This window comes from Paroedura picta, chromosome 11 (genome assembly GCF_049243985.1).
Source record: "Paroedura picta isolate Pp20150507F chromosome 11, Ppicta_v3.0, whole genome shotgun sequence".
In the NCBI taxonomy this organism is placed as follows: Eukaryota; Metazoa; Chordata; class Lepidosauria; order Squamata; family Gekkonidae; genus Paroedura; species Paroedura picta.
In genome coordinates, this window is record NC_135379.1 from 62011022 (window position 1) to 62037612 (window position 26591).

Sequence of the window (26591 nt, forward strand, 5' to 3'; positions counted from 1 at the left end):
GGTGGGGCTTGAACCCGCGCTCTGCCACGGAAGCCTGGTGGGTGGCATGCCGCTTCCTGTCCCTCACGCCTGGCGGGCCCATCAGTCTCGGCCTCCCTCCGCTCTCCTGCTGCATCCTTGGACTGGGCTGAGCCAGTTTTACAGTGTGGGGGACATTTCTTTTCACGACAACACTGCCTCCTCCTAGGATACACCAATCAATCTCCTTGATGAATTCTAATATTAAAGCCAAGCCTCTAACCACCCCACCAACGGCCAGGCTTTACTTTACAGCTTGAGGTATAATTGGTAGAGCAAAGAGGGTGTTTTTTTATTAGTCAGTAACTAGTTTGGGGGGGGGGGAAGAGATTTCTTTGAGTGCAGTATTGATTTCTTGCTAAAACTGCCCTATTGATCTCGGTGCATTAAGCTTCTCAGGAAGCAAAAAGCAGATTCGAGGAAGGAGACGGCCCACCTCCCAGGGCAGTAGGGATACCAACCCCCAGGTGGGGCCAGGAGATGGCTCAGAATGACAACTGATCTCCAGATTACCCTTCTCCCCAAACCCCACTGCCTTCAGAGTCATTTGGGGGCAAGGGGCTTCCTGACAAGCTGGCGTCATACAGAGATGATGCCAGCATACTGGAGGTGACGTTCTGCCTTGTGAACAAAACTCTATTCTGTGGCACCATCGAGTGGGTGCCATGCCTCATGCCTGATTCCCTTCCTCCGAGAAACTTACAGAGCTGGCTTTGTGGTTCTGCTGCAGATAGACCCTGCTGCCAGCATGTGTGTCTACTCCCCCCCCCCCCCACACACACACCCCAGGAAATTTCAGAGGGGGAGACAGTGCGCAGTATGATGGCGGACAGAGCTACAAATGCTGGCTCCACATGTTCCAGGTAGGGGATTGGGGGGTGTTTTTCCCTACTTTTTTTGAATTCCTAACCGGGGTGGTGGTGCCAAAGTTAGGGTTGTCCCAGTGGAGGTCTGGCATCCCTATCCCAAATCTTCAGGAACTGACTGAGTGTGGCCCCCCTCCTCAACTTCCGAAATATCCTGCATCGGCTCCAAAGAGACTGCAGGAAGTGGGGTCACTTGGCCTCTTCCGCAGAGTGGCCAGAACAAGTTATTGGTGGTGGTGGCAGCGGTGGGTGGTGGCGGGCGGTGGTGGGTGGTGGCGACAGCCAGCAGCGGTGGAGCCATAGCACTGGCCACCTCCATGCCACCTCCAGATTGTTGTATGCTTATGCACGTTCCTTCAATCTTGTGTGCATGCCCCTGTGTGCGCGCCACCCCCACCACTGCTCTAGGGGGTTGGACTAGATGACCCTGGAGGTACCTTCCAACTCTAGTGTTCTATGTATCAGTATCGCAACTCTCCTGATCTCTTGTCCAGATTCAGTGGAGAGCTGAGGAACTGATTGTTAGATTCCCAGTTGGACTCCCCACTTAGCAGACTCTTTAGTTGGCAAGTCTCTTTATTCAGGAAGAAAGGTAGCAGGTAGACCACATTCCTTGCTGAAACTGTGGCTTATCTTAAACATTCATCAGGTGCTCCACCTGAGGAAGCCTGAAATTTGTTTCAGTGTTGGGTTTTTTAAAGAAATGTTCATGCCAACTGTGATTTATGAAATGTGTTTTGAAGCGTCTCTTAAAAAAAAAAGAGCATGGATGCCCAATTGTCTGTAAACAATTAGGATAAAAGCTGTCCCTTCATTTCCTTTTCTAGTTCCAGAGATGCTTATCCGGACTTTTGGGAACTGTTGGGTGATGGAGCTTCCACAGCTCCCCTTCATTCAAAGGATATTATCCTTGCAGAAGCAATGACCTTTACAATGCCGGTTTTATGGAATTCCCTTTTTCCCCTTCCGACGGTCTTGCGTGGGATCTCATTTCAAGCTTTTAAGATGGAACGATTTCAGACTTTGTTCAACTGCGGAGATTGGATTACGGTTTCCGTTTGTCAAAGAAAGCTAAGGGAGGCACACCTCCGCTCTCCAGTAACTTGGATGTCTGGCAGCTGCATTTTCGTGCCAGAACCACAAAGATCAATGGGACACACTTAATTGGTCTTTATCTTGCCATTACAATTTAACACTTCTGTTGAGGAAGATTCTAAAAGGATACAGTTACTGCCTTTCTAAAGTACTCTGGGTTTGCACTTACCCAATTCTCGTATCTCTTTCCCCTCATTTCAGTAGAGCAGAACATTCCGCATGGCCACTAATGACTCCAGTAGAAATCTGTCTCACTAGACATTAGAGTCTTCAAAGTGCTGACCCCACAGAGCTTAGGAACGTTCGGGCACTTCTTAAAGATCACGGGGGTGGAGTGCCAGTGGGGGGAATGCCACTAGGGGTAGCCCTACAAATGGGGGAGGGATGTGTCTTATGCCCTGGATTTAGGACTTGGTCATTCTTGGTTGAAAGTGACCTCAAGTAACAGCTGACTTATGGTGACCTCTCAGGGTTTTCAAGGCAAGAACCATCCAGAGCTGGTTTGCCATTGCCTTCCCTCTGCATAGCAACCCTGCACTTCCCTGGAGGCCTCCTGTCCAAATACTATCCAGGATTGACCCTGCTTAGCATCCAAGAGCTAAGAAGATCCGGCCAGGTTAGGACTGGCCATTCTTAGTGATGGTTAAGTGGTTTGACTTCTCTTAAGTCTAATGAGCTCCTGCCACTTTAGCAGCTTCAATTGTGTGTTGCTTTTAAGTTGTAGCTGGATGTTTGCAATGTTTGTCCAGTGCTGTTTTATTAGCAGAGTGTAAATATTGTAGATAATTAGCCAACATGGACATTTGGGTGTTCCTCCATGCAACAGTAGTATAAGGTGTTGTGATCCTGAGGCAGAGATCCAAGCGGCACTGCACATTCCATGAGGTATGTGTGGGAAATAAGCGAACTGGCCATTTGCCAGTCTTTCCTGGCCCATGTCTTTTATTGGGTGACCCTTGCCTTGACTGTCTGGAAGGGCCTCCCATAGTCACATGCAGCAGGACCTTGATTCAGTAACTGTTGGTAGTTATAAGGACCCCGATGCTATTTATGTATTATTTATTAATCTAAACTATTTATTAGCTGCCTTTCTACCTAACAGGAACTCAAGGAAAGCATGAAACTGCTAGTTTTCATGAGCCAGTTTGGTGTAGTGGTTAGGAGTGCGGACTTCTAATCTGGCATGCCCTAATTCTGTTGTCACCAAGCCCTAATTCTGTTGTAGCTGCAGTCTTTGAACACTCTTCAAGGGTAGTCCCAAGCCAACACACTTCAATAGTCCAGTCCGGATGTATGCACAGAAGTAAGAAGGGCTACTAGGCATCCTGTGGGGCTTGTTAAGAATTCATCTCCTCTTCTAGGTTGTTGTTGAGAATGCCAGTGCTGCTTGACCTTGCTCCGGCCCTTGTTTTGTCTTGTGGCACGGAGCATCTAAGGGCTGCTTCACACCAGCTGAATTTCCTTCTCAGGTATGGTTTCAATAAGCATAAAAGAAGATCGGACATGTTCTTCCTTGTAGTCTCTGTGAACTCACACCAGTCAGCTCTGCGCATATGTAGCATCTACATTTGGAATGTTTTAGAACCAGACTTGTAGATGCAAAGCCATCCCCCTCCTTGGAGAAGGACCGGCAGCCTCCCACTCAGCCTTTCGACCACGGGGACAGCAGCATCAATGGGCATTAGTTTCCTCAGAGAACTGTCGGAGAGCTCCCTTTCCCATCATTTTCCTCTCCCGTCTCCAATCCTTCATTATTCCCCTTCCATTTCTTCCTTCTTTTTCTTAAGCCGTGTTCATCATCTTTGATTTTGAGGATCCCTTCCCAATCGGATATTATCTACTGTCCAAGAGGTGCCAGCCATGAGGGGATAAATTATAGTACACAGATGGGCAAGATTTGTGTGTGTGTGTGTGTTGGGGCGTTGTACCTGGAATAGAACAGAAAGCTGAGGCTTGATCCACTGGATAAAAGCTCACAAAGCAATCCATACAGAACTGCTTATTCTGCCTTTGAGTCCTCTTTGTGTTGCATGTATTGGTAGGAGATCCTTCAGACTGGTAGCTCCAGCACGGTCAACTCTGAGTTACTCTTAAAACTACAAAACAACCCCCAAACTCTGATACTGACCCTGACTACAGAAACTTCAGTACCATAGACCCCGGAGCCAGTAAGATAAGGGAGAAACTAAGTCCAACAGATAGTTGTATGTATGAGAAACTTACAATCACTATTTTTACATGGTTGGCTGTGTTTAAAAGTATTAAGAATGCATTTGTATGGGTTTTAGAAGCTATACAAGTATTTATTTATTTTATTTATCATATATACCGCCCTCCCCGGAGGCTCAGGTATATAAGTATAGCTTAGTCTGCCAAGAATGTAAGCTCTCTCAGTCAAACCAGATAGCTATTGTACAAGATGATTTCCTCCTTGTAAACTAAAACCTTCTGCTTCTTGTTAAAAGCACTGCCATTTCCGACAAAGGTTAAAGAACAAGAGGGCTCTTATGACTTCCTTAAAAGTTCCAGGGCGGAGTAAAGGCTGATGCTGCCCACTGTTTCAGTTGAGCCACCCTTGATGTAGTGGGGAGCCAGCTTGGCGTAGTGGTTAAGAGCAGTGGCTTCTGATCTGGCCTCCATGGGAGGGGAGGAGGTGATGGGGAGTGTCAGGGCCTCTGGGGAGGTGGGGGCCACCTAGGCCACCACCACGGGTGGGGAGGAGTCGGATGAGAGTGGCAGGACCTTAGAGGAGGAGTTGGCTCGTTTTCCCGTTCCTGCCATTGGCGAGAAGGGAAGGCCTCCCTGGAGGAGGCAGCTGCCTTCGGTGCCCTTGCCAGCAGGAAGGAGGTGAGGAAGTCAGACCCAGTCGTGGGGGCTTCATCAGAGGATGGGGCTAGACATGGCATGCGGCTGGCCCTCAGTGTCGCTCAGGGGAGTCCTGCCTGACGGGCTCACAACATCTCCCCATGGCCCTGCGGCTGGCCCTCGCAGGGAGCTCTCAAGCACTCTCTCTCCAGTCTGCCGGTCTGCGCAGGGCTAGAGGTTATGTGGCTTACAACGTATAAAATCATATTTAAAACAATTAACCAGTTTGACAATGTGATGTTCCTGTTCATTCTGCCCCCCATGTTATGTCGTCCAGTCCCTCCTCACAGGCGTGGGGGGAGTGGTTTGGGCCCTTCGCCTCCTTGGCAGGCAGAAATGCCCCTGGTCATGTCCGGCTCGGAAGCGGCATAGTTCCTGCCTGCCGTGCCTCTTTCACTAAAACAACCCAAACTCCGAGCCCTTGTTTTAGAGCAGGGGTAGTCAAACTGCGGCCCTCCAGATGTCCATGGACTACAATTCCCAGGAGCCCCTGCCAGCATTCGCTGGCAGGGGCTCCTGGGAATTGTAGTCCATGGACATCTGGAGGGCCGCAGTTTGACTACCCCTGTTTTAGAGGGTCCGCGTGCCAAAGACCCTCCTTTTCCTCTCTGCAAATCCTCCTTCCTCCCGGCCTTCTCCCCAGGCACCCGCTTCTGCCTGGCTTCCTTAAGCCCAGCTGTGCTTATTGACAGAACCCATCAGACAAGCGGCTGTTGAGCTCTTGGGGGGGGGGGGGGACCAAAGACAAAAACGCTGGATAGTCCTGCTCTGGTTTAGGAAAGAAGCATCAACTCTGTGGTGGAGGGACTGGGAGAGGCTGTGAGGCAGAGTCCGTCCCTCAGGGTTGCCAGCTGGGGGTTGGGAAATACCTGGGGATTGGGGAGGCAGAGCCTGGGATAGGCAGGGTTTGGGGACGTGAAGGACATCTTAGGGTCCAGCAGTCCTCTTCTTCAGGACAGCTGCTCTCTGTCATCTGGAGATGGATTGAAATAGTGTGAGAGTTTCAGGCCCCATCTGGAGATTGGCGACCCTTCTGTCCCAACCAGGCGCTTCTGCTCCTGGCTCTTTCCCGCTGGCGTTTCTTGAGGCAGAGGGTTGTTCTGTGCTTGACAAACCAGGCCCTGGGAGAAGGGGGCTCCCTGCCGGGCATTCCAGCTGCCCCTTGCGCTGACTTGATTTGGATGTTTTGTCCTGTTTTGCAGCCCCGTCTCCCATCACGAATGTGAAAAAGGGGAAAGTCGGCAAAAACAGCATCTCGCTCTCCTGGCAGGAGCCGGACCGACCCAACGGCATCATCCTGGAGTACGAAATCAAATATTTTGAAAAGGTGCGCTGGTTCGCTCTTCCCTGGGGGTGGTAATCTCTGGGCAAGGGGAGGGAGCTTTGGGAAGGGGATCAGCCTCGGCCGGAGCACCGGCAGTGGCCAAGCAGTCTCGAAGAGTGTGTTTGTGTGTGTTTGTGCGATGGTTCTCATCAGTGGGCCACATCTGCTGAATAAGTACGTGTCAGCTTTGCCTCCCGCTTTCTTGTATTACCATCAGAACTGCTGGCTGCCTCGTCCGTGCCTCCACTGAGTGCCATGACATCTCCTCCCTTTTAGTCTAAGAATGTTTGGCGTGCTCCTAAGAGCTTCAGACCCATTGCCTCCTGATCCTCACAGCCTCCCTGTGATTATCCCCATGTTGCCAGTGGGAATGCCGAGGCTGAGAGAGCTTGGTTTGCTTGAAGCCATCTTGGGGGGGGGGGGTGTCACACCAGGGATGGGCTCCAGCCCCAGGAATTCCCTCTCTTTCCCCCTCCGAGGCCTGTTGTGCATTGGGCTGGGCTTCCTAGGCATTCTCTTGGCTATGAAACCTCAAGGCTGCCATTCAGCACGGTGGGCGTAGGAGTGGATAGTGATGCCAGTGAAGATTGCGGCCACGTGGCTCAAAGTACAGATGTCCTTTGCTCATGGCAAATGCTGAAGGATCTTGCCACGTATCCTGCACTGATGGCTTGTTTATAGTAATTCTGGCTCCCAAGAAATGCAGCAAACTCCCCCCCTCCCCTCCCCCATGGAGGGACTTTGCAGGCCGCCAGCGAGAACACATGGGGAGCCTGACCAAAGCTTGCCGGCTCTCCGTAGGGAGGCCCTGTCATTTCCACTGCTGACCGCACAGCCTTGGCCTTTCTAACCCCCCAACCCTCCCCCCCAGCCTTTGTATGAAAATTGTTGTATTCTGCAAGATGAAATTCCCACCAGCCTCAGAGGGCAACACTCTGGGGAATGAGCTTCAGCTCCCGCTGTGGGGACCCTTCTTCAGCTCTGTCCTGGCTGCTAGTAGCCACTGGTAGACCTCTCCTCCCCTTTGGAAGCTGCCCATGCTCACTACATCTTCTGGCAGTGAATCCCACATTTTAATCACTCGGCTACATACAGAAGTGTTTAAAGGAAACCAGGGAGAGAGGAGGGGCTTCTGGTGTCCGTCTCAGTCCATTTTTGCTGGCAGAAACCCCTCCCCCTTGCATCTCTCCAAAGCCAAGTGGACTCCTTGCAAAGCAAAAGGTGGTGAGTCCAGACAGGCCCCTCTGACCCAAGTCATGCCGCATGTAATGTTTGGCTTGGACCTTGCTTGCTAACAACACCTTTTGTGCTGATGCTGTAGCTTGTATTCTGGTGGCTCAGTTCAGATGTCGTGCAAACCCATGGCTTCATTAAATGGGGGGCTGGGCTGACCACTGAGTGGTGGTTCTGGAGCTTATCAAACGAGGATTCTGAGTCCACAGTTTGCAGTTGGTGTATGAAGAATTCTCTTTTGTGTGATGTACAAGGGAATGAACACACCTGAAGCTGCTTTGGACTGAATCAGGCTTTCCAGGGTTTTGGATGGAGGTCTTCTACCTATTTCCTGGTCCTATGTAGCTGGAGGTGTCAGGGACGAAACCCTTCTGCATGCCAAGCAGAGTCTCTTCTGCTGAGCCTAGCCTCCATGCAAGCACCTGGCTCCTGCAGGCTTCTTCCCTGGGGCTGCCTCCCCTTTAAAATAAGCCAGCTAGGATATTATTATTATTATTATTATTATTATTATTATTATTATTATTATTATTATTATTTATTTGATTTGTATGACCGCCGCTCTCGGAAACCGGCTCGCGGCGGTTCACAATGTTTTAATACAAATACAATATATTAACCATTAAAATTCCCCATTAAAACCCCATTAAAATAATGACTGAGTCACAATGATGGCGATTAAAAAAAAAACTATTCCCGTACAGGCCCACTGGATGAGCAGAAGGGAACGGATGGATAATTGGGCATAGGGTGGAACAATCTGGGGAACCAGGTCAGTCTAGTACTGGCCTCCCCCCTCCGGGGAGAGGGGTCCGATCTTAGCCCCGGGCCATCACCTGGCCTTAGACAAACGCCTGGCGGAAGAGCTCCGTTTTGCAGGCTCTGCGGAACTCAGAGAGCTCCGACAGGGCCCGCAGCTCTTCAGGGAGCTCGTTCCACCAGGTAGGGGCCAGGACCGAAAAGGCCCTGGCCCTTGTTGAGGCCAGGCGTGCCTCCCGGGGTCCTGGGATCATCAGCAAATTCTTACCCGCAGAGCGAAGTACCCTGCGGGGGGCATAAGGAGATAGGCGGTCCCTCAAGTATGCAGGACCCAAGCCGCGTATAGTCTTAAAGGTTAATACCAAAACCTTGAACCTAATCCGGAAACAAACTGGCAACCAGTGCAGCTGCTTCAGCAGAGGCTGAACATGGGACCTCCAAGATGATTTAGTGAGGACCCGTGCAGCTGCATTCTGTACCAGCTGTAACTTCCGGGTTAGAGACAAGGGTAGGCCCGCGGCTGGGTCCCCATGGGAGAGGCAAGGGAAAGAGAGCCAGTGTTTTTAAGGCCAATTAGGATTTTAGGACTTGCGTGTAAGGTGAATCCTGGTTTCAGATGCTAACCATTATTAGACTGGATTATTGTTTTGCATTAGGTCTGAATTAAGCTATTATGAGCCAGTGGAGAAGTTTCTAGAAGAACAGACCTTTCTAAAGCACTGGTCATGATGCTTTAAACCGAACACCCGATTGTTGTACCCAATGGAAGGACGGCCTGTTTCATTCTGATGGTTTTGCCATCAAACACATATTAGTCTCATTTAAGCAATAAACTTCCCTGACCTGGATTGTCCAGGTCAGCCCAATCTTGTCCGATCTGGATTGCTTGAGGGCAACTAGGGGTTGGCATCCGTGACTTACGAGGAGAGGTTGAGAGAGCAATGCTTGGAGAAAAGGAGGGCGAGGGGTGATAGGGTAGCTGTGTAGGCATCTTGGAGAGGGAGCCCACTTGTTTACAGCACCTTTAGAGACCAGGGTAGATTCTGCACACAATAGATAATGCACTTTCAATGCACTTTAGAAGTAGATTTTCCTGTTCTGCATAGGAAAATCCAGCTGCCAAAGCACATTGAAAGTGCATTATCCTATGTGTGCAGACTCTGCCCAGGACTAGGAGCAGTGGGTCCAAACGACAGGAAAGGAGATTCCATTGAACTGTTAGAAAGCATTTTCTGCCGGTGAGGGCTGTTAGCAGATGGAAAATGCTGCCTCGGAGGGACCGTTTATGCACTGGGAACTTCACTGCCCCAGCTCCCGTGCAGGAGCACAAATCGGGGGCAGATGAGGTACACCAGGCCAAATGCTCCCCCGTGTGGGTGCAGGAAGAGGTGGGGCAACCGGCCATGACTAAAACTCCAGCCAGCAGCCCGGCATGAAACCTCCAGTGTGTAAACGGTCAGGGTGGTGCAGTTTCCTTTGTTGGAAGCTTTTAGGAGGAGTTTGGAAGAGCACCTGTCGGGAGGTTGTTTTTTAAGGTTCCCAAGAAGGTGGGGGGCTGGACTGGATGGCCTATGGTGGTCTCTTCCAGCTCATTGTGATTCTGCCTTGAAAACCCCATAGGTTGTCATAAATCAAGTGAGACTCAATGGCAAAAAAACAAACGCACACCGAATAAACCAGTATTTTAAACTAATCTGGGAAATTAAATTGTATGTGGCTAGTGCATAAATAATAAATAAGAATTATATAACGCTGTATATTCTTGCATAAATCTTTCTTACCCTACATTTGGAATGAGGACACCTGTAGTCATGAAAAGGGCTTGAGTCATTCCTAAAGAAGAAAAATCACAGGGTTTTTTTTGTGGCAATGTTCCCCCAGATTTCTGGCTTTTTCCTGTCTTTCCAGTCCTACTTTGACATACTGACCACTGTATCTCAGTGCTGTACTTGCAAGATGCTTTTCAGGGGTTTGAAGGGAAATACCAATGCCTCTGTTCAAAGTGATAAATTATCCTTTTAATAAGGAGTGACAATACTTTCAGACTTAGCCAGTAAATATTCTTTGCTGTAATTTTATTTTATGCTTGCTGTCAGAGCTTTCGAGCTTTTGAGGCAAGAAGCATTCAGAGGCCTGGACTTGCTGGCCACCCTTCCAGGCACTCACCAGGGTGAGCCCGCTTAACTTCTGAGATATGATGAGATCGGACTACCCTTGGCCATCTAGCTCAGGGCCACGTGTCTTTCTGTCCATTCAGTAAAGCCGGTTCAGTGGCATCCCTTCAGCACACCTGCCTCCTTTCTTGTTTAATTTCCAGAAGACATCAGGAGTCTGTGGAAATACAGCTTGGGTGTCATGAGGCTCTTCTCTTCATGGGTCTCCCAGCGATTCCAAGTGAGCTTTGCTTTTGCAGAGACTGGGATGGCTGGATTTCACGCTCTTTCTGCCAGAGGGCACCCACGAGAGCATCTTGCCCAGACTAGAGAGCAGGACCTGACAGTCTCCCCTGCCGCCCATTGTGGGAGCCTTGTGAGCTTTTAAAATGACACACAAGTGGATCTCCTGGGGCCTCTGCCCAGAAGAGCTGTGCCCTCCTTGGGCCTGGCCCTGGTGCCCACTGAGACTTGGAGAGTGTCCTCCTGGTCTGCATGGAAGGCCTTAGGCTTGGAGCAGGAGACGTTCTGTGTGGCTGGAAGGGACAGCAGCAGATGAGTCTTGTGAGAGGTGCCTTGAACAGCCAGTGAGGAGAGGCTGTGGGCTCACCTGGCTTCATTGGTGCTGTTTTGTTCTTTTCTGCATGTGTTTGGCTCCCTCCAGTTGTTGATTTGATATTACATTGCTGCATGTCGGGCATGTTTCCCTGCACTTTAAATCTGTAGGTCAATAGGCAGGGCATACATCAATCTAATATCCTATTGTCCTGTAAAGGGAAGGAAACACATGCAGGACAGATAAAACACCAACGATGAAGAAGAAGCAGAGTTGATTTTTATACCCCGCTTTCCACTATTCGAAGGAGTCTCAAAGCAGTTTAAAATCACCTTCCCATCTTCTCCCCACAACAGATACCTTGTGAGGTGAGTGGGGCTTACAGAGCTCTGACAGAACTGCTCTGCAAGGACAGCACTAGCAGGACTATGACTAGCCCACGGCCACTCAACCGGCTGCATGTGGAGGAGGAGCGGGGAATGAAACCCAGCTCACTAAATTAGAAACCACTGCTCTTAACCAGTCCACCAAGCTGGCTCTGATGTGACAGGGACGCAGGAGCAATGAGAATGAGAATGTTACAAAGTCCAGTGATGGGAGAACAGGTGCAATGGAGGGTGAGATGCCAAAATAAGTTAAAGTACATATTTTTTTGGAAGCCCTTTCTTTCACATACACTCTTATTGCATCCCCAAATATTATTGTCTTGGGAATCCCTGAATCTTGGTGAGACAGTAGTGTATAATTGTGAGATTGCAAAGTCCACAGAAAGAGGATTTGAAGACTCCCCCAATGTCATCTGCTGACTCCCTCACCATCTGCAAACCTTTTCCTTCTTGTTACACAAAAAAAAATGGACGATTCCAAATTAGTGACAAGAGAAAAACAGAATCTATCCAATGGCTTAATAAATCATCAGAAATGTACAAAAATATCCATACCCACACATAGTTGAGTTAAATATATTCATAGAGAGTGCTATGTATAACATGAACAGTTACTTTCATGTTATACATAGCACTCTCTGTGAATATATTTAACTCAACTATGTGGGGGTATGGATATTTTTGTACATTTCTGATGATTATTATTATTTGTTATATGTTATACTAATAAGGACATTTGTTTATGTAGGACTCACTGCCACTGACGAAATATTGAAAACGGAAAACAAATCTAGAGACCGTTCTGGCAGAGTCGAAGCCTGAATAAATAACATAAGAGACTCTTTATCTTTTCAAGCTTTATTAAGCCACTGGATAGATTCTGTTTTTCTCTTGTCAACCTTTTCCTTCTTAGCATGAATGACTGTCATCAAGGCTAATGCTAGATATAGTCAGCTATCAATTAGTATTGTTATGAAATCCAGTTAGAGCAAAGTCCACAATCAAAGCTTGGACTGCTCTGTTGGACCATCCATCCGATAGATGTGAATTTGTAGTTGTAAATTTCCTGCATTCTTCATGGGGTTGGGCTAGATGACCCTGGAGGTCCCCTCCAACTATGATTCCATGATTCTGTGATCCCTTGTTTGAAGCTATTTGGCATACCACGGCTGAACTCGACTATACTTAGCTTTGGTGCAGGTAGAACTCAGCATCTTGGTAAACACTAAGAAGGGGAGGGAGATGGGAAAGAAATCTGTTCCCAGTTGTTTATGCACCGCTAAGAGAAAGGAGTATGACGCTAGTTTTTTTGTGACAGCTGCCATCAAGTTTGTCCTTGCCATGCAAATGTTTGATCTTTCTCTGTGTTGATGCCTGTCTGGGTGTGGCCAACCAAGGACCAAGAGACCAGCTACACCATCATCAAATCCAGGGAGACCACAGTGGCTGCCGATGGCCTGAAACCAGCGTCCACATACATCTTCCAGATCCGAGCGCGAACTGCAGCGGGATATGGTGGCTTCAGCCGGAGATTTGAGTTTGAAACCAGCCCAGTGTGTAAGTCACCTTCCTTATCGCCTCCCTTGGACTGTGTAATGATTTCTTTAAAGACAAAGAGAGAGTGGGCAGGTCAGTGTCTTTGCAGGGAATTCACCAGCCTCCATTGCACTCTTCCCGGAACCTTCTTGACGTGCTGTGTTCACAAGCATCCTGTGTCCTCTGTGGCCTCCCCCTTCCCCCCCTACAGTCATTACCTTAGGTTGCTCCGATGTAGTAAAACTAAGAAGCCTTTTTTATATATATATATACTTTGGGAAAGCCCCAGAAGGCTGCAAGATGGAATTAACAAGGTTTGTAGCCTCCCTGCCTGAAAAGGACCAGGCTCATTTCTCTTCATGAAATTGACACAGAGCATCCAATCTGGCTGGGGGGCGGAGGGGGGGGGGAGGCAGGGGTGTGTGTGTGTGTGTGTGTGTCATGCTTGTGCTACTTTGGAACTGCGTTTTAATGCAATCCTGCTTAAACTTTTTTAAAACAGCGGGGAATGGAGGAAGGCAGGCAGAGACCCAGCATGGGTCGGGCGTCAAACGTCATCATTTTGATGCAGGAAACAGTGGAGGAAGCCAATGTGACTTTTGAGTTCCACTTCAGGTTACTGCGAATTTCCTCCCAGGAGAGGGGGGAGGGAATCTCACATTTTCTCAGCATTTACAATATGCATGGCAAACAGGGAGCGCAGTTGGGGCTGCACCTGAATCATGACAGAATCACAGAACCATAGAGTTGGAAGGGGCCATACAGGCCATCTAGTCCAACCCCCTGCTCAACGCAGGATCAGCCCTAAGCATCCTAAAGCAGCCAAGAAAAGTGTGTATCCAACCTTTGCTTGAAGACTGCCAAGTGAAGGGGAGCTCACTTTAGTGCAAAAGTTCCACGTAGCATTATGGTTGCTGCCGTGAAGTTGTTAGTTATTGCGGAAACGGCCTCATAGCATTTGTCCAACTGCCGGAGCGCCCTGCATGCTGGGAATGCAGTGATGCCCCTTCGGGTGCATGCTGGAAGGGACACTGCATGTCACTGGTGACATCACTTTCATTCCAGGCTAGACCTCGCCCTGCTGCCAGTAAGTCCCCCTCCCTGTGCACACTGGGTACCAGGGAGGCCTGGCCACCTGTGTGGCACAGTCCTATAAGAAACCTGATCGTAGGAACTCCTGTTCATCTGAATCTGCGGGTGCCCTGCTTGGGGGCTGCCCTTTTCACCATCTGTGCCAGTATTCCGACCGGAGGAGCCTGTCCCCCCCCTCCCCTCCCCTCTCTGACCTTGTTGTGAGCAAGTTTCACCCACCACTCAAATGTATGTGTGCCCCATATATGGATTCCAGTTCCAATTTGCATGAATGACATATTTATTATATTTTCATTCTATCCAGGAAAGGTTTCATAATGGAAAAAATTCCCTTCATTTCCCTGTTGAATAGAAACTCATTCTCCATATTTATCTTCTGAATTTAAATTCATCAGCCTTTGATTATTGTTTGCCTTAAGCTCTCATCATCCCCCCCTTTTTTTTTTACAAAAAAGCTGTCAGTTTTCCAATTTTCAGTGCCTCTTACCTTTAAAAAAATGAACTAAATTTGAAAGGAATCCATTAGATATGTGCAGGCACGGCCACGGAGTCAGCGAGCAAGCAAATATAGAGACATGCAAACATTAATGTAATAAAAATTATCTATTTAATGTATCTCATATTGCATTAAGCATTAATCATGTCCTATAAGTAGAAACAAAACCTTATTATGCCACCAAATAAGACTCTATTATGACTTCTGCGTACAGTAAAAAAAAAAAAAAAAGCTTTATTGAGAACAGTTCAGTAATCCTGTTTCAAGTTATTTAAAAATAACCTGCTGGCATTTCAGTACAATTGGTCTGTTGCCATCTTGACCTTAAACTAATGAGCAAAAATACCCTTAGCAATAACGTTTAAAAGGCTGGCATGGAGCTGTGGCTGGAAGGTGGATGGAACAGCTGCTCTGAGGGCCTCCGTCTCCCAGTGCTTTTTCCTTAGCAATGAATCCAGTTTAGCAAATGTTCTGGACCAGCGAGGAAATGGAGTTACAAGCACAAAATGGGGCAGCCGGAATCTGTGTCCAGCTCCAGAGGTCTCGCTGGGAGCAAAACGTTTGCTGCTGAGATCCCTTGGAGGCAAGACAGCCTGTGTGCCACTCTGCTCTGCCGCCTTCCCGACTCTGCATCCCTTTGAGGGGCACACAGCTGAGTTCACTTTAGTCCAGGGGAGCTTTACAGAATGGCGTCTTTTTGAAAAATCAACCTAGTGATGGTGAATTCTTTCCATCCATAGTGAAGAAGTTTTGGGTTTTATGCCCCGCTTTTCGCTACTTGAAGGACTCTCAAAGTGTCTTACAGTCACCCTCCTCTCCCCACAACAGACACCCTGTGAGGTAGGTGGGGCTGAGAGAGCTCTAAGAGAGCTGCTCTGTGAGAACAGCTCTAAAAGAACTGTGACTGGCCCAAGGTCACTCAGCTGGCTGCCTGTGGAGGAAAAGTGGGGAATCAAGCCTGGTTCTCTAAATTAGAGGCCGCCACTCTTAAGCACGACACCAGGCTGGCTCTTGGGGTAGACCCAGGACATTTATTGGTATCTTCATACTATAGACCTGTCTTTAATCTCCATGAGTGTAAAATGTGGGGGGTTTTGTATACACATATTCTCCTTATTCTACTTGAGCCTCTTGTGGCGCAGAGTGGTAAGGCAGCGACATGCTGTCTGCCCATGAGGCTGGGAGTTCGATCCCAGCAGCCGGCTCAAGGTTGACTCAGCCTTCCATCCTTCCGAGGTCGGTAAAATGAGTACCCAGCTTGCTGGGGGATAAACGGTAATGACTGGGGAAGGCCCTGGCAAACCACCCCGTATTGAGTCTGCCATGAAAACGCTGGAGGGCGTCACCCCATGGGTCAGACATGACCCAGTGCTTACACAGCGGATACCTTTACCTTTACCTTATTCTACTTATGGGGGAGTATGTATGGGGTTGATAATTGACCTCTGAAGAAGATCCAGTTGGATCAGAACACACAAGGTTGTTTTCTTATCTGTGGCAGATTTTGGGGCACTGTGTGTGTGAATCAAAGTGTTTTTGCATATTTTCTAATGTATAGTTTCTAATTTACCTTGTTTAGCACTGTACAACAAAACATGTATTCAATATATTTTGGTAGTAATAATTTATAGATTTTGTGGGTTCCAACCCCAAATGTGCAGGTATCTGAGGAAGTGTGCCTGCACATGAATGCTCCTACCTTGAATAAAACGTTGTGGGACTTTAAGGTGCCCCTGCTGGACTCTAAATTTGTCTTCCAGCTCAGCCCACGTGCGCTAGAGTCAATGCAGGCTCCGGGGGTGGGATGGGGGGGCGTCCATCAGAAGCAGAGCTTCCAGTGCCTGCTTATCAATACGTTTCAGAGCTGTGTGGCTCCCAGTAGGAATAACCACCATCAAAATAATTGCTCAAGTATCGGTGCTGGGGGCATTGCAACATAATATATATAATACACATACCCAATCATTATGAAAGGGGAATATTGATAGTAATTTAGCCAAGCACTGCTCTCGTGGTGACTGACAGACGAGAAACTCAGCATGAAATCCCATCGTCTGTAGCCCAAACTGTCGGTTTATGGAGGGCGGGGGATGTGGTCCTTGGTTGAAACTTTACATGGGGGTAGGAAATGGATTGGGTCCCCCACCTCCTCCAAACTTCACCTTGCGCTGTGGTGGACAGGGACAGACCCCCCTTGATTTCCTCACCCCCAGCACTCAGCTTGGGATGGAAAGAGGATGACGATGGCTTTTTCTCTCTCCGCCCAAATCCGACAGAGAACAGGAGTGCTCAGCACCTTTTCTGTTATTTATTTATTCATTACTTTATCCTCAGAGTGACAGATGTCATTCTCTGGTCCACAGTTTTATCCTCAGAACTCTCCTGGGAGGTAGATCATGCAGAGAGAGTGTGAGAAGCCCAAAGTCATTCAGCAAGTTTCCACGGCAGAGTTGGGATTCGAATCTGGGTCTCCCATGATCCTTCTCCTGCACTCCAACCGTTACACCGCATTGGCTCCGAGTAGCCCAAGCAGAACGTTACAAAGAGGGAGCTGGGAAGCAGAACCAGCTGGGTGCCAAATAGCATATTTCCCTCCACTTGCCCGATCTCAAAAAGAAAATGTTGCAGGCTGGGTGACAATAAGAAACGGAATCTTAGCTGATTTCTGTAATCAGCTGAGAGTTGGCTCCTGATTCCCTGCCCTCTAAAATACAATGTATCCTCAGAGGAAGATCAGAAGCTGACTCCCAGCTGGTCTCTTCCTGCCAGTTGGCACCATCTGCCAAACCACCTGCTGGTTATCCAGCTGCCTGAAGCAGCCCCTGGTAATGTCAGCCAAACCAACAGGTATCTGAGCATCATGGAGGAGAGTCCCTGCAAGCCTAATGAGAAGTAGTAAACCTCTGAATTCTGGTGCTAGGAAGCAACATGAGGAGAAGGCCTCCGCCACTCTCCCCTGCTGTTGGACCCCAGCTGAATTTGTTGGCCACTGTGTGAGGCTGGATGCTGAACTTGCTGGATCCTCACTGGTCTGATCCAGTTCTTCTTATGTTTATCCTTGTTTAAGCAGTGAATACCGCTGATGGCAGAAGTCTCCTGAGGTGTCATTTTTAGAGCGGGAGGGCTGTCTAAACACACATTGTTCCTCAGGAGCATCTTTATCTCTGGCTAACTCCTTCCTTCAGCAAGAATGTCAAATAAACGGCCTCTCTCCAAAGGACACGCCTGCCCACATGCAAGGCCTTTCACTTCAGCCAAGGGATGATCGGAGGAGATGCATGTGTGAGAGCCAGTTTGGTGTCGTGGTTAGGAGTGCGGACTTTTAATCTGGCAAGCTGAATTCGATTCTGCACTCCCCCACATGCAGCCAGCTGGGTGACCTTGGGCTCACCATGGCAGTAATAAAACTGTTCTGACCGGGCAGTGATATCAGGGCTCAGCCTCACCCACCCCACAGGGTGTCTGTTGTGGGGAGAGGAAAAGGAAGGCAACTGGAAGCCACTTGGAGACTCCTTTGGGTAAAGAAAAGTCTTCTTCTTCTTCTTCTTCTTCTTCTTCTTCTTCTTCTTCTTCTTCTTCTTCTTCTTCTTCTTCTTCTTCTTCTTCTTCTTCTTCTTCTTCTTCTTCTTCTTCTTCTTCTTCTTCTTCTTCTTCTTCTTCTTCTTCTTCTTCTTCTTCTTCTTCTTCTTCTTCTTCTGACAGCCCCTGACTGAAGGGAGGGAGGGGTTTTCCTTCAGAGAGCAACGCAGGGGAGCCTGAGGGCATTCCTTTTGAGGTTGGGGGGGGACTATCCCCATCTGCCAAACAGCTGGCTGACAGGGAGGCCACAGAAAAGCCCCCTCTCACTGAAAATACTGCTCTGGCTGGGGGTTAGACACAGCCAAGCCATGTGTCTTTCTTCTTTGCAACTCTCTGCAGATTTGAGGCCACTGCACAGCGTTATTCTGCAGATGAAACTGTTTTTTTTTGTCTCCTGTTTCATCTGCACAACAACCCTGTGCAGTAGACCTCAAGTCTTTCAATTCAACAACAACCTGTGTGGGAGGCCTTAAATGTTTCTTCTCTACCACAACCCTGTCCAAAGTAGCCCTTTCTGCCTGGGGAGCTGATTTTATACTCTACAGGTGAGCTCTCCAGGAGCTCTCCAGGCTCCACCTGGAGGTTAGTGAGCCCTGAGTTGGAAATATTCCTGGAGGTTTGGAGGTGGGACTTCAAAATCATACAATGCCTCAGAGTCCAGCCTTCAAAGGAGCCATTTTTGCCTGCAGTTGGGAGGGAGTGGTGCAGGAGTGTCCCTCCTGGGCAGTAAACAACAGGGTACAAAAATCCGTTCTTCTTCTAAGGAGCAACCATGAAAGAAACATGTGGGCACATAACATTTTATCAACAGTGAAAAAAATGGAGAAGAAGGAACAGGGTGGACACCTGTGTACTGTGACTACCCCATGTGTATTAGGGCAGAGGGGCATTTCAGTGTCTGTGGCCTAATTCAAACAAGGGAAATGAGGTTGAATGCAGAACTGGGAGGAATTGGTTGCCATGTAATCTCCCCCTAAGAAGAGTCTCCAGTCTGATTTTCCCTTCACATATCTGAAGACATGGTTCTTGCTAGCTCATCTGTAACCCCTATGCCACAATTCCCAAAGGTCAGTCCTTTCCCACAATCAACGAACATTCCACACCACAGGTTCTTGACACCCATATCTCCACACCCATGGCCTCATTAGCCACCACACCACCACAACCTCCCACACAACACACACATTCAACCCCATGCCCTTACAGACTGGACAACTCCTCCCCTTCCTCTTCCCACTGCCAAGCTCTAGCGCCCGTTGCATTCTTGGATACAACGGGCTTTGCCCCTAGTAATAATATAAATTATATTAAAAAGGAAATCTGCAAGGTTTGACACTGAAGTCCTTAGCTGCTAGGTCTGGAAACAGGGTGTGGTCACAAGGGGAATGCCCAAGGACAGAAAACCTGACTAAGAAAGACGGATTTCATAGGGGGAGGCACTCCTGCAACAACGGAAGCCCCAGTGGCTCAAAATCTTCTTTGGTGGATTAGGGTACAAGTTTCCTAAAAGCTGTGCCTTGTATCCCCCCCCCTTCTTTTGGAAAGCTGCTTCTTCTCGAGGAGGGAGCTGCTGTTTCTTTTGAGCAGACTAGCCCTAAAGGCCCCTGTGAGGCAGAGTGGCAATTTTCACCTTAATCTTCTTTTTTGTTTCTTCTCTCAGCAGTAGCTGCCTCCAGCGACCACAGCCAGATCCCCATAATTGCTGTGTCTGTTACAGTGGGAGTGATTCTCTTGGCGGTGGTTATTGGTTTCCTGCTCAGTGGACGGTAAGAGGTGAAAGTTGCCTGTTTGAGGCACCTGTGTGTTGTCTCTCTTTTTATCTCTTCCCCTGAAACTTTGATCTGGCCAACTGTCTTTGAAGCACGTTTTTGTGCAATGAGGGAAACACTTTAACCGATTAAACCCCAGTACGTGTGGATATGTTTCATGGGGGAAACGCTTCTCTGTGGAAAACAGCGCCCAAAGCTTTCCTCCCGCTGACGAAGGCCAGCCCAGCCCAGGGAGTTCTGTTCCATGCCGCCTGCTGTGCCTGTGCAGCTCCTGCGTTTTGCATCATGTTGTATATTCTCTTGTAGCCAGTTTGTAGTGGGTGGGGCTCCGTCCATTTCAAAGGCAACAAGGATCTGTATGCAGGTGGCCATTTAAAGTTCTTTAATGCGGGTGCTGAAAAAGTGGCGTGGAGAAGCATGGGGCAAGATTACACAGAAGGACAGAGGCTCAGGATGCAGTGCAACCCAAGTCATGTTGGCCCCAAAGTATGCGCTTGGGTGGAGGGTCACTGATGATCTTGGCTGAGTGTCTTTCTTGAGATAAACTTGTCTCAGCCACAGAGGCATTTTGAAGTGCATTCGGCACCAGCAGGCCCTGTCATTTTTTTACTCTTGGAATATGTCTGAGATACAGTCAAACAGCAACATGAATAATCTTTGATAATGATTTTGACAGTCAGCCTCTGGGAAAAGGCAGTTATGCTGTCTTTGTTGCATTGGAATGGTAGAGTCTGAAAAAGGATGCTTTTGAGTAAGATAACATCTTACTTACTGGGAGGGAAGAATTAACGGGAAACTTGGGACCCTGCAGAAAATGCCCAGCAAAAAGCTCTTACTGTTCCTTTTTCATATTCAGAAATGATTTTGGATCTTCTGAGGGTTGTTACCTCTCTCTTGTAACCAAGACAGATTTTTAGAAGGATTGTTTTTCTTAATAAAATAGTAATTTAAACACATTCCTACCAAACTCAGTGTATTGTCCTTTACACACCGTCTTCCCTGACTTACATTGTTTCCCCATTTTTTCTTGAATCTGGAGACCTGGGTACAAATTTTAGCAAAAAGGTTAGGTGTCCACAAAATATAAATATACAAATGAGATTAACATTTTTGTGCCCAATTTATAAAGTAAAAAATTAAAAATATGGACAGAGGCTAAGCGTTGAATTTGCAAAATATGCACTATATGATGCTAAACCGACAGTGACTGACCTAATGTGTTTAGACCCCAAAATGGGTGTTCCTCAGAGGTCTAATCCTGAACACACAAGTGATAGTGGACAATGCAGCCAGTGAGATTTTTTTAAAATCAATTTATACTCCATGAATATCAAGCTCAATAAGAATGAAACTGATAGACAACATTGATTTATCAAATGTGAGTCTCCTTCTCCACGGCTGCCAAAAATTCCTGATGCATGCTGGTAGGTTCTGTGCATGTGTGGAAGCAAACGATATTCAAGCCTGATTTTATTTGATCAACCAAGGAGCCCTTCCAGCAGTGAGTCAGTGTTTCTTTTTAAGGACCTTACTATAAAACTCACAATTAATGCATGTGTGCTCAATTGATTTGACTTCTCTTTGTGGGCACATGCAGAATCTCTGTGCATTCTTATATTTCCCTTCCTGTAGTGCAGAGGGCACTTCTTGTTAATGTAAATTTAAAGAAAAGAAAAGTAAGACCACCACCCAGGTCAAAAGCAGCCCTTGAAAGGCCCCTTAATGTTAACTAGAGAGGAACAAACATGTGATTTTCCTACTAAAGGGGGGGGGGGATTTCCAGTGCAATCCTAAACTGTGATATAACTTCCAAATCCATTAACTTCTATTATCTTTGACAAGAACAAACTCTGCAAAGGACTGCACTGCTAGGAACATGTAAGACTTGCTAAAATTTTAATAAAGAATATGTTTTATCGTTGTATTTATTCTGATTTAATTATCCAAACAGTTGATTGCCCTGTGTCTATTTTTGCCTTGATTGAGGTTGTCCTTGCATTTTCAAAAGTTTCCTTTTCCCTGTTTTGTGACTGGCTCTGGTTGAAGACCACAATAAACATTTGATTGATTGATACTTTCGCTTTAGAACTCAGACATGAAACATCCCAGCTCCTGTGGGCAGGGCTGTGACTTTGAACTTCAGGTCTCTGTTGCAACCGTGTTCCTCCTCCTCCTCCTCCTCCTCCTCCTCCTCCTCCTCCTCCTCCTCCTCCTCCTCCTCGTGGGCTGTCATTTGTTGTTGTCGTTTTTAAAGCGTTGAAGTCACAGTGTTTGGAGTGGCTCTTGACACTGACAACCCAAATTAAAACACAATGTGGAACCCCAGCCTTGGCAGCTATCGGCCAATTTGGAAATGAAAGCAAAAGGAACCTGATTTGAGAGGCAGAAATGATTTGCGTCCTGCTGTGTTTGTCTTGGATGCAGCTCTGCAGGGTCTTGGCGTGCTGCAGCATCCCCAGGATAACGTACTCCAAGCAAAGCCTTGGCCCCTTTTAGAGTCTGCTAATCATTCTGTGGGCATATGCGATTCCCGTCAGAGGCGCAGGAGGCCGTGGGAGCTGAAAAAGCTCTTGGTTTTAAGGCCTTGGCTTGTAACCATTTCTAGCATTTGGGGGTCAAAGCTGGGAACGGCCAATGGGCTGCAGAGCCAGGGAAAAGGGCAAGCAGTTGTTTTCCTTGCCGTGCAGAAGAACCGTCTGTTTGCAGAGGAACTGTGCAGATCCTATTGAGACTGTGCTTTTAAAGGTTTTCTTTTTAGGAAATGGTCCTTGGTGGAAAGTTGGTTTCAAGTAAAGATTTGGGGATGAGAGGAGGGGTTGATTCTTTCCCAGCACTCTGTCTCTCCCCCACCCCTACTGCTAGGGCTGTGTGTCCTGGAGATGCCCTGTGTGGTAGACCTTCCCACCAGTCAGGGCCAAGTCCTCACACTCTAGCTGGGGGAAGCCCAGGAGATGGACACGACTCAAAGCTTAATTACAAGACTCAGGAAGTTTGGATGACCCAAGCTCCCTGCAAGGTAGTCTGCCACTAACACTGAAATGCTTCCCCAGTCTCCAGAACCCAGGGGCAGCCCTGGAGACTGTCAGGGACTTAAACCCCCCTCCCACTCAGATATGCCCACTCTGCGGGGTTATGGCCGTGATGTTACCTGTGCACAAATGTTCTGCTGTTGCTTAGGTTATGGTTACTGTTGATGATGCCCCATTGATGATGATCTGCTTACTGAACTTATATTGTATTCTGTTATGCAATCCATGTTCTCTGTAAACTGCCCTGAGCTGCAAGGGAGGGCAGAATATAAATGCAGTGGATGGATGGATGGATGGATGGATGGATGGGCCCCTCAACAGTGTGTGCTTGAGCAGACAACACTTTATGTAACTACTGTGGGATTTAAACCCCACAGTGTTTTTTTAAAACATCTGTAAGTCGCTCCTGCGGAGTGGTATTAATAAAGCGCTATGAAGTAAAGGGGAGGAGAGAGGGCAGTCCGTGATAAAAACTCGGAGGGCCCAATCAGGAGCCGTGAAGCGGCTCCTGATTGGGCCATCCGAGTATCACTTGAGGGCCAAGTGGCCAATTTCTTAGGGCTCCCCATTGGCTGATTAGCCTGTCTTCGGCTGGGCTGGCCAGGGAGTCGCCGCGCCGAGGAAGCTGCCTTCCCTGCGGGTAAGTCCTCCAGCCATCTTACCCTCACCCTCGGGAAAGGAGCAGGGAGGCCGTGTTTTCAACGCGGCCTCATTTTTCCTTTCCCGCCCGGGGTCCCTTCGCCCTCCGGAAAGGAGCAGGGACGCGGCGGCCCTGCTCCTTTCCTGCCAGACACACGGCCGCCTTGTGCGGGGAGGGGGGCTGTGGGAAATGTGCTGGGCTGTCGCATCGCAGTTTCGGCAGCCTACTCCATTCCTGCCCACGTACTGCGGCCCGTGGCCATGGAGCCCGTGCCCGGCCTCCACCCGCAGGACCGCGACGTCACGGGAAGCCTTCGCCCGGCGAAGACAACCCACCCACCTGACGCCGGCCCTGACCTTCTCCCGCGCCTTCCCACACACGCTAATAGGTGGGGGGGACATGCTACTCGTGGGGAGGCGGCGCCCATCCTTCCGCGGGCCCCTACTCTGCCCATTTTATAAATGGGCTTTAATTCTAGTTTTTGATATTTCCTCAAACCCAAGTTTGTCGAAAGCAATGTCTTAATAAGCGTGGCCCCAATCCACAGACGTGGGTATCTGCAGATGGGGGCCACACTTGAGAAAGAGATACAGCCATGTGTGTGTTTTCTCATCCTTATTAGCAACAGTTGTCAATATTGGTGTAGACTGCATTGTAAAAGGTCAAAGTAAATTGTGTGACAGTTGTGGCAATAAAGCCTCTGATATACACAGAGTGAGCTGTTGTGAGGTCTTAGAGTTGTCACGAACACTCCAGTAACTCAGGGCATAGATTTGTCTACAACTGAAGGATCTCAATCCAATTTCAATTAAAGGAGCAAAATGTCTAAGTCAGGGGTAGTCAAACTGCAGCCCTCCAGATGTCCATGGACTACAATTCCCAGAAGCCCCTGCCAGCATTCGCTGGCAGGGGCTTCTGGGAATTGTAGTCCATGGACATCTGGAGGGCCGCAGTTTGACCACCCCTGGTCTAAGTAGTAATTTTGCAACCCGAGGAAGCTTACAGATTTACTGGACAGATATAACTTACTTTTCTGGACCCTTTCACAGTTTTTATTATTACAGTTTACTAGAAGAACTGAGGAGGGAGTGGTTGAATTTGGGGATGGTTTAATCCAGGGGTAGTCAAACTGCGGCCCTCCAGATGTCCCTGGACTACAATTCCCAGGAGTCCCTGCCAGCAAATGCTGACAGGGGGCTCCTGGGAATTGTAGTCCATGGACATCTGGAGGGCCGCAGTTTGACTACCCTGGGGGAATGGACTGTCCCAGTCTTGTTGAAGCCTTACTGGACTCGGATGTTTGCAGTTGTCCACAAGCAGCAAGAATGAGCGGGGTCAGGAAAAGAATGCCCCCATTTAATAACGGAAGCCAGCCCATCCGCGAATAGGATTTGAGGAAAGACTTTTCATGTTCCAGAATATGAGTGCTGCCATGTGATAGGTACTTATTGTGGCTTTTTCTTTCCTTTTTCTGCCTTGGGAAAATAATGATTTCTTAGCCCTAATTAAAATAAGTAGAGCTATTGCTGTAAAGATTTGCTGTGAGGACGAATGAAGTAAAACAGTTATGTTCTCTTTAGCTCACATTGATGAGTTCGGCTTTAATTAGGAATGGGCTTTGAATGCAAATGCATGAATTGGAACCTCAGAATGTCCACTGCCAACTGTCTCAATTCAGAGAACAACCAGCTATTTTGACATGATCTTGACACAAATGTATGCGTCGTTTCATTAGTAGAAGGGGAGAATAGAATTTGTATAAATTTGGGGACAATTTCTAGATGGAATAAATTATAGCAATGTGCAGAACTGAAGTAACTATTAATTAGCAATGCATAAAAATGAAATGGATCTTCTGCCTCAAAATCTGTTTGGGTTGCAGGTGCCAAAGAAGTCTGAAATAGCTTTCCTTTCTTGAGACAGGAGACGCTGTTTGGGTAGCTAGCGCCTTCTTAATAAGTTAACAACTTTCATGACGTGAATCATCATTTTCAGCACGCCGAGAGCTGCTTGTCACCAGCATCTTGTTTGCGCAGATGGCGCCAGCAGGTGAAAGCAGGGGCCGCTCCTGTCTTGGAAACACACCGCCATGTTAGCTTGCCAGGATCCACTCCCTGGACCTGATTTGTGCCAGGCCTCAGCCTGTGGAGCTGAATGAGACATCATCATGTGCTAAAGAACAATTTCCCATTTTTCTATTAGGACTCTAGGATACCTGGAAGGATGCAAGATAAAACCTGCCAGTTCTGCAGGCTGGGGGCTGATTGTGGTCGTGCGGGCCACTGATTCTGAGTGGTGACTAAGAGCGAGATTTGGCACACTGCCGGATCAGAACTCACCTTAATCACAAATCGTCCCGAAAGCATCTCTCTTCTCAGGCTGCGTTCTGCAAGACAGGACTAAGGATCTGAACCTCCTAGATCTATAAAGCGGCTGCATATGGAGTCAGACCACTGGTCCGAGAAGGAAACAGGCTTATATAATGCTGAACTTCTTCATATAATGGACATCAGAGTCACCGATGCAGTAATGCCCGGGGATTTAGTGGTGGAGGAAAGAGCCATCAAAGCACACGTGAATTGTGGCCATCCAGTAGAGTTTTCAATGAACAGAGGGGGTTGGCTGTGGCCTATCTCTGCATAGCAACCCTGAATTTTCTCAGTGGTCTCCTTGATTATCTTGTAAAGAGATTGGGCTAGGCTGAGCCTTCCAGGGCAGGTTGAGGTTGCTGTAAAGCAGGGGTAGTCAAACTGCGGCCCTCCAGATGTCCATGGACTACAATTCCCAGGAGCCCCTACCAGCATTCGCTGGCAGGGGGCTCCTGGGAATTGTAGTCCATGGACATCTGAAGGGCCGCAGTTTGACTACCCCTTCTGTAAAGACAGCAAGAGACCCTCCAGGTTCAGAGATGCTGGGCTTCTGAATGCCGGTTGCTGGGGGATCAATGAACAGGAGAGGTCTGGTCTTCCGTATTTCACTTGTAGTCCTTGGGGTGTGTGTGGGGGGAGTACCTGGCAGAACATTGTGGAAAACAGGATGTCTGGATGGACCAGTGGGATCATTGAGGGAGTCTGGTCCCAAACACCCCAAACCTGAAGCCAGGAGTGACTATGTGAAGGGACTTGAGGAGTTCTAAAAGGTGCTGTGTAACTACTTTGTCAAGCAAAGGCCTGAAGAGTATAGGCTGGAATCTGACCA

The 26591-nt window shown here is 48.2% G+C and overlaps 1 protein-coding gene across 4 annotated transcripts in view; it reads left to right on the forward strand.

Annotated features, from left to right (window-relative positions):
• Window positions 1-26591, forward strand: part of EPHA5 (EPH receptor A5) — a 139602-nt gene that overhangs the window by 78484 nt on the left and 34527 nt on the right. For 3 of the 4 annotated variants that reach the window (XM_077302526.1, XM_077302529.1, XM_077302528.1), the window contains exons 6-8: window positions 6047-6171; window positions 12650-12809; window positions 19616-19721. In XM_077302526.1, coding sequence (XP_077158641.1) covers window positions 6047-6171; window positions 12650-12809; window positions 19616-19721 — 391 coding nt within the window. The remainder of the gene's footprint in view (window positions 1-6046; window positions 6172-12649; window positions 12810-19615; window positions 19722-26591) is intronic. The other variant, XM_077302527.1, reaches the window with a different exon arrangement.